Genomic DNA, 12,146 nt, shown 5'->3' with positions numbered 1-12,146 from the left:
TTCCAGTCAAAATATAAACTGTTTAAGACAATGGTATTATATACAAATTAAAGCTAAATTGCCACAAATATTTTTATAAACTACATAAAAACCCCTTACTAGCAGCCACCTTTCAAGTTGATATTATTTAGTAAATCTGCGAAGTTAAATACATTAAATATTTTCCTCACAATATAAAACAGTTTTGGTTTGGTGAGGAAATGAACCTGCTCTAAACCAATTTAGCCATAAAAACTTTTCAGATGCCTATTAAAAATCAAAATTAGACAAACTTCTATGTTAGTCTTAGACTGGTAAAGACTGGCAAACACTTTATTATTTAGTTTGTTGCTCATCATTATGGACTGAGCAAAGAGCTGGTGGCTGCTTATCCATGGGATTTCCAACATGCCAGTTTCGTGCATGTGCTTCTGGAATAAGATTTGCAAAAGATTTAAATACAGGAAGGAACAATTCTGAAAACACCAGCACTTGCTAAGCTCCTCTCTGAAGAAATCGTTACCACTAGTCTTTATTTTTTCCACACAAAGGAAAATAATTTTTATAAGAAATGCTCATTATGCCTTTGGCACAGGACCTGGAAGAGTCCACCATCAGGAGCTCCTGTAGAATGGGAACTGGAGCACTATGGGGCAGGGTAATGGGACATGAAGGTCCTCCATGACCTCGTTAATTATTAGTGCTGGATTTAGGGTTTGCTCATCTCACCCTTCACGGGTTCCATCAGCCCCTGGAGCAGCCCACAGGGATTCACTTCTCCCCACGTTCCTCAAGAACATCTCGGTGCAAAACTGGCCTTGGGATGGGAGGGAAGACGAGGAATTCACCTGCCAAGAGTCTGAAGAGTCCAAACACACAGAATGCACTGCCCTGGTGCTGCTGTTTGTCTCTAAAAGCTCACAGGAGCCATTCTGGCACCATCAGGCATAACCTCAGTGTCAGACTGGGGACCAAGAAGGGATTTTCCACAACCTACAGCCACATGTGGAGCAACAACTGATGGAGACTTCTAGACCTGGCACCCAAGGAATAATCAGCCAACTGAGAGACAAATGATTTTACCTGAGAGCAGTGGAGATGCCACTGACTTGATGATAATTTGTTTTTCCTCAGCAGAAAACTGACAAGTCCGAGAAAAAAAAAAGGCAACTTTCTCTTTTTCTGCTCCTGACACCAAGTAACTCAACAAACAGAGCATGTCAAGGCAACAAGCATGAAGAGACCACGAGACACCAGGACAGACCTCTGAGCAACCTGCTCCAACACCTGACTGTTCCCATGGTGTGAAAGCATTTCTTTATGTCCACTGACACTTCAATTACTGGGAATGAAGCTTAATTTAAGATTTCTTAAGTTACTGTCCTATTTGCAGCCACTTCCCCTTAAGCTTCTTTCAGCCAGCCAAAATTTGATCCCCCAAAGACCTGCATGTTTATGTAATGTCTGTGAGCAACTCCACAAAATTCTTGGAGTTTGCTCATAAATAAGACACAGGTCTGAGCCAATTCACTGAGGATGTTCATTTCCATAACTGCAGAGCAGTCAAATGTCTACACAACTCACCCAAGGAGACCCTGCGAGGTCAAGTGTTCTGTTCACCAACAATTTGTTTCACTGTAATCACAAGTTGCAAGTTCCCTGAAACAAATTCAGCAAATTAACCTTCTCTCACATACAGCAACGGAAAACTTGAGCCTCTGCTCTTGCCCTTCTCAAGGCTGGAGAACGGGAAAACTTCTTCATCTTTGGGAAAAGGGAACTGGACAGCTCAGAGTCTTGGAGTGAACTATGGACTCTTCCACACAAGTGTGATTTAACCTCATTCCTAGCAGAAAGTTTTCAACCAAAAGCTACACGTGTGCAGGAAAGAGGCCGGGACTCACTGCAAGATTATTTTCAGCACTGCTTAAAAAGTTAATCTCCCTCAGCTCCTTCACAGCTACAAGGTGTTGGCCACAAAGAACCTTCCCTTGGTTTAAATGATGAAGCATTTCTTCGAGTAAGGTTGGACTCGATGATTTTGGAGGTGTTTTCCAAAATTAATGGTTCTAATTAGATGAGTACGGACAACGTGCTTAGACACCAAGAGGGGACAAGGATGGAACAAGTCCTGGGATGTGCACGGCTAAAGGTACTGGCACAAGGGTTCCAGTCAAGAGCTGGGATGGCCACGGCTCATGGAGGGCACCCAAGGGTTCCAGCCAAGAGCTGGGATGGCCATGGCTCATGGGAGTCACCCGAGGGTTCCAGCCAAGAGCTGGGATGGCCACGGCTCATGGAAGGCACCCAAGGGTTCCAGCCAAGAGCTGGGATGGCCATGGCTCATGGAAGGCACCCGATGATTCCAAACAAGAGCTGGGATGGCCATGGCTCATGGGAGTCACCCGATGATTCCAGCCAAGAGCTGGGATGGCCACGGCTCATGGAAGGCACCCAAGGGTTTCAGCCAAGAGCTGGGATGGCCATGGTTCATGGAAGGCACCCAGGGTTCCAGCCTGAGCCCCCAAGTACCGGCTGGTGTTGCCATCTTGACTCCCTACGCCCTGCATGTGCAACTGAAATAAAGAGCAGCAAGGACGCCGTGTTTCAAACAAGGAGACGGACGGTGGCGACGGCTCCCGGGTGGCTCTAAGTTTATTATTAAAGAGATGCCAAGGCGCTCGTGGCGACGCTGCCCGGGGGTCTGTGTGTGGGGGGGGAACCGCGAGGCAGCCGCGGGGCCCCGCGGCCGGAGGGGCAGCGCCGCGGGCCCGCTCAGCTCGGGGGGGGGTGTGTGTGGGGGGGGGGCTCGGTGCCCTCCGCGACCCCCCGGCAGGGCCGCGCCTCGCCCGCCGCATCCCGCCCGCTACCCCACCACCCCCCCCCCGAGCCCCGCACTCACCCTGCGGGGGCCGGGCCCCTCCTCCTTGGCCTCCGCCATGTTGCGCCCCCCCCCTCAGCTTGTCCCAGCCCGGGGCGAGGGGGCCGGGGGGTTACTCGGCTCTCGGCCGCCTGGAGCGAGGTGGTGCCCGCGGCTCCGGAGGAGGGGAGGGGAGGGGAGGGGGGGGTGCTGTGCGGCGCGGCGGGCGGGGCCGGGGGAGGGGGGAAGGGGGGGCCCGGCGGGTCGGCGGGGCGGAGCGGAGCGGGGAGGGTTGGAAAGGAAGGAGCCGCTCGGACCCGCCAGGCCGCGGCCGCTGCTCCCGGAGCTGCCCCGACCAGCCCAGCGCGGGGCCCGCTGCGCGCATGCGCCGCGCGCAGGCGCGCGCCCGCGCAGGCGCGCGGCGGGGTCCTCCCCGGGGTGAGGGGAGGGGGGGGGGGAACGGGGAGCAGGGGAGGGGGGGGGGACCCCCCCTCCCCTGCTCCCCGTCCCCCCCCCCCCTCTCCCCTCACCCCGGAGAGATTCTCCCCTGAGATGCGTCTCTGTGGGGGCCGCACGACGATGGGGGACCGGCACCTCGTGGCGTGGGCAGGGGTCTCCAGGCCCCTCAGGCTCCGCCGGCGCTTGTCCCCCAATGTCGGGGGGTCGTCGAGCCGAGGAGCGACCCGCTCGTGAGGGACGTTGGTTACCGTAATCGCCTCAGAGTTGGGCGCCCCGCGGGATTCCACAAATCCGGGGATTCCACAGATCCGGCGCCCCCCCCCCCCCAGCTATCCAAACTTTTTGCTGTTTAAAACGCTCAGCGAAAAAGGGAATTAGCGTTCTCTAGCTACGAGTTGCATAGTTCCTGTATTAATTAGTGTTCTGTCTTCTGCTGGTTAATGATTCCCTCGCTTCTCCTGCCGTGCTGGTTCCTTCTCTCCTCTTGGCTCCTGGGGGGGGTTTCCGGGGTCGGGGCTCACCGTCCCCCCCCCCGCCAGAATTAACAACCCTAAAAAGGCAATTCTACCAAAAAGCACTTGTTCTCCCAATACCTGGACGTCACGTAGAGCTGGTTGGCTGCCCACTGTTTCATGGATCAAATCTCCCTTCTTTCTAGGCTCTGAAGTCTACAAAGGTGAAACACCAGTGACCATCCTTTCTTCAGAAAACTTCTATATATTCCACATTTTGCAACACCGGGGTGTTGAGGGGCTCTGGGTGCCCAGTCATGGCCAGGCCACAGCACCTCCCTCACATGGCACTCACCTCACCCACTGGGTTTGTTGTGCCTGTGCTTCATCCCTCATGAATTAATTAATTCTGAACTAAGTGATTTTTTTGTGAACTTTTTAGTACCGTTTGTTGGTACCGCTCCAAAATGTCAAAGGTGTACAAATTTTCTTAAGAAAGGATGTTCTCTGTTGTCTGATCTTTGTAGACTTCCAAGCCTAATCAACGAGAAGGGAGGTTTAATCCATGAAACAAAAAGCAGCCAAGGAGCTCTAGGTGATGTCCAGGTGATGGGAAAACAAATGAAAGTTCAAGTCTTGATATGCTTCAGTGATCTCAGACCTAGGGGGAGGTTAACAAAGCTCGGGAAAGGAGGATGCCCACTGAGAGTGGACACAAGGAATGCAGGATTTATGGGACATCTGGTAGAACTCCCAAAATAGAGAAGAAACTAACAAATCCAACTTGGCAATTGTGCTGAAATCAGCTCTAACTGGGTAAAAGGTAATTATGGCAGGGGCAGATCACGACCCAAGAAATCCCCCGACCCAAAAGAGGAGAAAGACTGAGCATGGCACTAATTAGCTTGAGAAGCGAGAAGATAGAACACTAATTAATGAGAAGTCTGTAAGTTGTAGCCAGTTCCTTTGTTTGCTAAAATCTATAAATAGTGAACAGTTTGGATAGTTGGGGTGCTTGATTTGTGGAATCCCCCCCAGCACCCATCTCTGAAATAAATAATCAGTGTCTCCCTGGAGTGTGTCATCATTAGGGGCTTGTTGCACAGGGGGGAACAAACCTGATGTTTGTGGACAGCAGCATCACACCTCCATGGCACCCCCTCACCTGTTTTGTGTGCTGTGCCTCTGCTGCATCACTCAGGAAGGAACAGTAAGTAAATTTTTAACGAATGTAACATTGGTTGGTACAATGTAAACCCACCATGTTTCGATGTTGGAATGGATGGTTTCTATTTGACCACGTTTTTTCCTTTACCTGCTGTTGATCAAAAGTTCATAGAAGGCTCCGAGGACTTAACCCACAAAGATTTGCATATCTGTTTAACCTGAAATATCTGAGAGGTCACATTTCCCTGTAGCCTTTCAAGGTTAAAACCTAAATATTTAAAGCTCTGGAGCATTGACTCTCATTTTTCTCCTTACAAATATTTAACACACTCAAAGCTTTAGCAGGGCATAGGCTTGTTAAGAAAACATTTGAAACTGTGTGTAAGATACAGATTATTGAGGTTTTTTGTTGTGAATGATGTCAGACATTCCCAGCACCCACAAGCTGATAAGGACAATGTGTTCCTGTCTCTTTAATAATTAAATAATCTAACTGCTAATTAAAACTTTGTCTTAAAGGGAAATCTCCACTTCCCAGTTTATCTGATTTGCACAATTAAAGGGTGGTGTTGAGCAGCAGCTGCATTTCAGTAGTGACTGAAGTGATCCTTATGTAAACACTGCTGACCTGAAATCCTAAATACAGAATACTGGGATTCATCTAGGAAATCCTGTCAGGTCTCTCTTTAGAAATCACAGCATTTCAAGGACAGAGAGATAATTAATGTGATAATTTAATAATGCTTTTCACTTCTACAATAATCCTCATCCTCAAGTCTGAACTAAAATAATCCTTATCCTGAAGTCTAACATAATTCTAGTTGATGAAAGAATTTGGGGGTTTTTAGTGGTAAAAGTTGTTATATGTGGACTGTGAGCTTGATGTGAAACTTCACAGTTATTTTAAAAATAATTTTATCCTTAGATAGCTACAAACGAACAGAATGAAAATTTTAATCTTTTGAATGGGCACAAAATACAGTAACAATAAAAATTTTGATAGAACTTTTCTTTAAGAGTTAGAAGTTCCAATATAATTTAAATATAGGGCTGCACATGTCAGGGTTCCCCCAGACACTTGCTTTTCTTTTTGCCCTCTGGCTTCTGAGGCGTTACAGAGGCTGCCTTCATGTTTTCAGGCTGAACTTCAGAAAGTGTGTGTGTTTGTGTGGATTAAACCTGTATTTTCATGTAAGCCCAGTGCCAAGTGCTCAGCATTCAGGATAACCTCAAATACCACGAGAATTCCAGTGGCCTCACAAGACTCGACCAAACTGTTGTAACTCCTTGGGGCTACACTGTAAATAGTACTGTATAAAATATATACTTTGTTCAGGCATTCTAAAGGGAACACACATCTTTATTTCATCACGTGGTTCTCCTCAGGAAATTGGGGAGCGATGGAAATACCTGAACTCTCAACATGCAACTGAAAGTGCTTCCAGGCCACTACACGAAATGTTTTTGTTAGAAATAGATCCTGTCACTAAAATAGGTCATAAATCAAGTGTGTGCTGCTGAAGTCTCTGCCTGGTGAAGGTTTGTTGAAGTTGACCCTACGAGGGGGTGACAGGGAGAGTCAACATTTAAAACCAGCTCAGCCCTGGTGTGGTCTGAGACAGCTCAGCCCCTTCTCTGCAGGGTGTCAGAACTAGAGCAGGATTCTCTCCAGCTTGTTCAGACCTGACTTACCCTTGACTCTGAGAGTTGTTCTTGTCTTGGTCAGCCTGGAGAAGAGAAGCTTCAGGGTGACCGAACTGTGGCCTTCTGAAGGGAATGACAAGAAAGATGGAGAGAAACTATTGCCAAGGGCCTGGAGGGACAGGACAAGGGGGAATGGCTTTCCATTGCCAGAGGGCAGGGTTAGGTTGGATACTGGGAAGGAATTCTTGGCTGGGAGGGTGGGGAGGCCCTGGCACAGGTTGCCCAGAGAAGCTGTGGCTGCCCCTGGATCCCTGGGAGTGTCCAAGGCCAGGTTGGATGGGGCTTGGAGCAACCTGGGACAGTGGAAGGTGTCCCTGCCCAGGGCAGGGGGTGGGACTGGATGATCCTTAAGGTCCCTTCCAACCCAAACCATCCTGGGATTCCATTATTCTAAATGAACTGTCTGTGTACTAATGTGGCTAAAAAAGACACTGCAGAATGTGTAGATAATGTGGTGATGGCTCCTGCAGAACAGGACCAGATGAATGCCTGGATAAGGCAGGGAAAAGATAAGATTGTTCCACAGTATTGTTTCTGAATTGCTTTTTAATTCACCCCTGGAGTGCCCATATTCCAATCTGCTGCACAGTCCGGAGTGAGACGGTTCCTCTTTAAAGCAGTGACATTTAGAAAAGGCACCACGAAGCTCCCTCCACATGCAGGCTGCAGCTCAGTGAACTGGATGAATGATCTTTCCACATCCCCACGGGCATGCACAGCTGAATATAGATCACCCAGAAAACCTGCCAGCCCTACGGATGGGGCACTCCTGCCTCCTCCACTGCAGAGAATTCCAGCTGCAGGTGGAGCAGTCCTGCTGCACGTTTCGGGCCAAACACAAATTAGTGCCAACAAATAATCTTGTGTCCTTTCCAGTGAGCTTCCAAACAGGACAGCTTTGGGAGGTGGGCTGAGGAACACGGCAGATGTTTCATCCACAGAGAACCCTGGAATCGTTAAGGCTGGAAAAGACCTTTAAGATCACCAAGATCATCAACCCAGCAGCACCACCACGTTCACCACTAAACCATGTGGTGCTTTGGGCATTTCTTCGTCCTTGGTGTGTTGAGGGACCGAGACTGGATGTGGAGATGAGCAGCCAGTGGCCTTTTCTGTCCCAGAGATGGGCAAAACTGTGGAAACCTCTTAATTTTGGGTGGCCCTGTACTGCAGACACTGCTGAGGCAGGGCTGTAATGTCATAAGAAAAACCAGTGAATATTTCAATGGAAAAACAATTGCAGTGGGGTCTCCTCTGAGGGCCTGAGCCCCGGGGGTGGTGAGGAGGTGGGTGAGGAGGTGGGTTTGTCTCCCAGCTCTGGGAGCTGCTCTGGCTTTGTCCCTCCATGTGCTGGGCGGGATTTGCATTTCCCTGGCCCTGCTGATGTCAGGGCTGCCCCTGCGAGGACCCCCGGGGCTGCCAGGACAAAGGGGAGCAGGAGGCTTGGAAACAACAAGGATGGAGGAAAGAGAAAAGCCAAGTTTTCAGCGTGCTTAGTCATAGAGACACAGAGGCAGGAGGGCTGGCAGAGGCCTATTTTCATCCTGAAACTCCCCCTCACGTCCCAGACTTGCTCTGGCTGTGTTTGCTGTTGAGATAACATCCCCTTCCCCCACCACCCACAGATAACTGAAGGAGCAGCCGTTGAAAAAGGAAAAAAAAAAAAAGGCAGTTGCCTTGCTCTGCCTGCAGGAGAAATGTCAGGAAGTGTCTGGTGGTGGGTGGGATGAAAGGAGGAAGCTGAACTCTAAAGAGAATATTCCAGCTCTGCTCGTGCAAACAAATGCCCCTCTGTATTCTGCTTGATAAGAACATCCAGGAGCAGGTCCTTTTGCGTGCAGGAGAGCAGAGTCACTTCCACACCTCTGAGGGATTTATTTGTACATGCTGCATTACCCCCAGCACGCCATGAACTGGAGGGGAAAAGATGGGAACAGCCAGGGAAAAGCACAAGCATCATCAATAATTAATAGAGCCTTTTTGTAATGGGAATGATCCAATATTAATTATGAAGTTAATTTCTTTTTGGATGGTTTCTGAGTGTGTATGAAATTTGGACCAGGATTTAAGTTCAGTGCAATCATGCTTTCCTTCTAATTACAATAATTATAAATCTATTCTGCATCCTCTTTTTAAGTCTCAATAACAGTGGCTTTTGTTTCCAAACATGCCAGACAGCAGTTTTTGCACACCAAATATGGCAGCTCTCAGCTCCCCAAAGTGAATCTGGTTGTAAATACAAAGGAAATTGTTTTCATTCATTGTCGCTGTGCAAATGTGAAAGTAAGCCCAGAACGTGGGTCAGGATAAGTACTTTGGATTTCTAAAATCCCAGAGTCAACAGTGAGGAAGGAACTTAATTGCACACATCATGAAATATTTAAACAGACAGTGACCAACATGCAGATGTGGGATCCAGACTGTCATAGATAATTCTGTGTTACAAACAGCTGATGCTGCTCTGCTTCAGGGACTTTCTTACTCTGGAGCCTTAAAAATTGTCTGTGCACCATTGTGAAGTTTCTTTTTTGTACTGGGTGATCTATTGGAAAAAAAAAAATCTGTGGCAGAAGAACAAAACCCAGAGGGAGAACTGAGTTTCTTATTTATCTGTAGGCCATCAGCTTGATATCCCCTGAGGACATGGGAGTATCTCAGGTTGAGGGTGAAGGTTGACATGAATAATCTCTGGAGCTCTTTGGCCACTTGTGTTGTTTTGCCCTCTCACAAATTCTGGTTGCTGCTATTTAACATCACCCTGAACTTGGTGCCATGACTACATCACTTTTTCCAAATGCAGAATGAAACTGTTCATTTTAATACTTCCACCATTTTCTTGTTCTGCAAAAGAAAAAAAAAGTTTTCTTATGGTTCTGTATGTTCCCACTGTTCCCCCTCTTGTGTGAGTTTATCTTTTGGAAATAACAGTGGATTAAAAATATATATACAGAGAAGACACTGCCAGTCTTTAGATTTTTAAGAAAGTCCTGGCAGCCTGATGAAATACAGCATTGGGAGTCTCCTCCCTCCTGCCCCACTGACATTCCTGGCATAGCCGAACATTAACCAGGGCTGCTGGGATTTTGCAGGGCTGATGTTTCTGCTTCCTGTGCAGTGCTTGTCTCGTCTGTGAGATGGAAGAACGGGATTCTCTGTAACAATAACCTCCTGTTCTTGTCACATTATTTACTGTCATAGAATCACAGACTCGTTTGGGTTGGAAGGGACCTTAAGGATCATCCAGTCCCACCCCCTGCCCTGGGCAGGGACACCTTCCACTAATCCCAGGTTGCTCCAAGCCCATCCAACCTGGCCTTGGACACTTCCAGGGATCCAGGGGCAGCCACAGCCTCTCTGGGCAACCTGTGCCAGTGGCCAAGACCACTCCTGCTGTCCTGCCCCTCAGCTTCAGGTACCAGGGGTTCTGTTGGCACTTTACAGCCTCCTTTGTTCTGTGAACAGTGGTGCTGTTATTCGTGACGCCCCAGAATGATGAGATGGCTGCAGAACTCCTGGCTCTTCCAGGCAGGTTTGTCCCAGTGCACCACAGACTTGGCTTAGCAGAGCCTGCGGCACAAGGACTGACCCTGCACCTTCTGGGTGCCTCAGTGCTCTGCCCTCGTGATTCTTAAAATTCCTGAGCACCACTAGTTCTGGGAATTTGTGCAAACAGCTCTTAAACTGTTTCCTTCCTGGTCAAAAATGCCCAGGGAGTGCAGACATGGCACCTCCTCACAACACTTAATTGCTTCTTCACTGGTGGTACATATTACTGGGATTCGTGTTTGTTTGTACCTGGGACACTTACAGAACCTCATGGGGTAATTATTCCTAATTAGCAGCTTGGACACATGCTGCTCTTTCCTCTTGCAATCTGCAATTAATAACACAGAGATAATGCAGATTTCTCCTTGTCAGTCTTGTGTTTATGTTTATAGGAGTAGGAAACAATTTAGGGGAAAAAAATATTTAAATCAACAACCTGCTGAGCTCCATGCAGGGATTACCTGAAGATTGCCCTGTGTTTGTGGCAGCTCAGACATTCAGAACTTGAGGCACCTTAGTGTCAGCCTGATTCCTTCTGTCATATTCCTCTAAAGCTGCTACGGGTCTTTTTCTCATTAGTCATGGACTGCTTCTTACCACAGCTTAATTCAATTTGTAGATCAGTTGTACAGTGTGAAAAGCCTTCAGAAGTAGTGACACTGGTGTTATTTTTAAAATAGATTCATATTTTGGGGAAGAGAAGGGTCTTGAGTTCTCCTTGCTGTTTTGCTTCTCCCAGCAGCCCCTATTAAACTAATGTGTGTTTGCACTGAACATCCCAATAACCAGATCAAGGTGAAGGATGGAGAAATACTTCAAGTATTATCCCAGTTGTCAGAGAGAATTTCCTCTCTCAGATATGTTTATTTACAGTGGAACATACTGGGGAGAACATCCCAAGCTTGCTTTGTTTTTGTGTGAAACCAGCAAGTTGCCAGGTGCGAATATTTACAAAATAGGTGATTGTCACCAGAGGTCGTTTTTATTTCAAGTCCTCCTCAGATATCAATGTTTCTTTAATTTGAAGCCCACAATAAATACACATACTGCAGCTGCAAAACACAGAATCTTATCCTGGCCTCTGTTAGATCCGTGGAAATTCAAAGCCACTTTGTGAACTTCAGATAAGTTCTACAGATTTCTGTTCTATGGATTTTTCAGAGCGTTGTCCAAACCCTCCTGGAACTCTGGCAGCTTTGAGGCTGTGCCCACTGCCCTGAGGAGCCTGTTCAGTGCCTGACCACCCTCTGGGGGAAGAACCTTTCCCTAAGATCCTAAACCTCCCCTGACACAGCTCCAGCTGTTCCCTCAGCTCCTATCGCTGGTCACAGAGAGCAGAGATCACTGCCTGCCCCTCCCTTTTTTTTGTTGTACTGATTTTTGTTGTACAGATTTTTGCAGGATTAGGAGCAGATACATACTCTTTATTTCTTTTGTGTGATGCTAAAAATTAGTAGCTCCATAAAATCCACTTCTCTTATACTTAGGACACAACAAAGGCAAACCCAACCCTTTTCCACTCAATATTTTTTGTTTCCTGAGCAGAAAGAACCAGGTGTGACAGCGAGGCGACGCCAGGTTGTTTGTGTGTGATAAGAGCCAGTCCCAAATTTGTTCTTCCAGTGTTTTAACCTCTGAGACACCTCGTGGTGGAAACACTCACTGCTGGCAGTGGTTCCACATGGCTGAGAATCCATTTTACAATGGCTTGGGCCTTCCATTCTGCAGCACTTGGAAGTGGCCAAAGTCCTACAGCCAGTACAACACTGATTTGGGGACGGAATCGATCTATGGCTCATTTTTATTTAAACAATGTAAAGCCAGGGGGAAATTAATTTTCTTCCTGTCCTGTGAGGAAAGGCTGAGAGAATTGGGATTGTTCAGCCTGGAGAAGAGAAGCTTCGGGGTGAACTGATTGTGGCCTTGCAGGACCTGAAGGGGCTACAGGAGAGATGGAGAGAGACTATTTCCAAGGGCCT

The 12,146-nt window shown here is 47.9% G+C and overlaps 1 protein-coding gene across 7 annotated transcripts in view; it reads right to left on the bottom strand.

Annotated features, from left to right (window-relative positions):
* ZMYM4 (zinc finger MYM-type containing 4) overlaps positions 1 to 3,072 on the bottom strand; it is a 34,223-nt gene extending 31,151 nt beyond the window's left edge. For 6 of the 7 annotated variants that reach the window (XM_032710203.1, XM_032710202.1, XM_032710206.1 and 3 more), the window contains exon 1: positions 2,882 to 3,072. Coding sequence is in view for 5 of the 7 variants with exons in the window: in XM_032710202.1 (XP_032566093.1) it covers positions 2,882 to 2,920 (39 nt within the window). In the remaining 2 variants the exon portion in view is untranslated. Of the gene's footprint in view, positions 1 to 1,563; positions 1,639 to 2,881 lie in introns of all 7 variants that reach the window. The other variant, XM_032710205.1, reaches the window with a different exon arrangement.
* Between the last annotated feature and the right edge of the window lie 9,074 nt (positions 3,073 to 12,146).

This window comes from Chiroxiphia lanceolata, chromosome 24, assembly GCF_009829145.1.
Source record: "Chiroxiphia lanceolata isolate bChiLan1 chromosome 24, bChiLan1.pri, whole genome shotgun sequence".
In the NCBI taxonomy this organism is placed as follows: Eukaryota; Metazoa; Chordata; class Aves; order Passeriformes; family Pipridae; genus Chiroxiphia; species Chiroxiphia lanceolata.
Note: the sequence above shows the minus strand (reverse complement) of the source record. Positions and strands in the feature narration are given on the sequence as shown.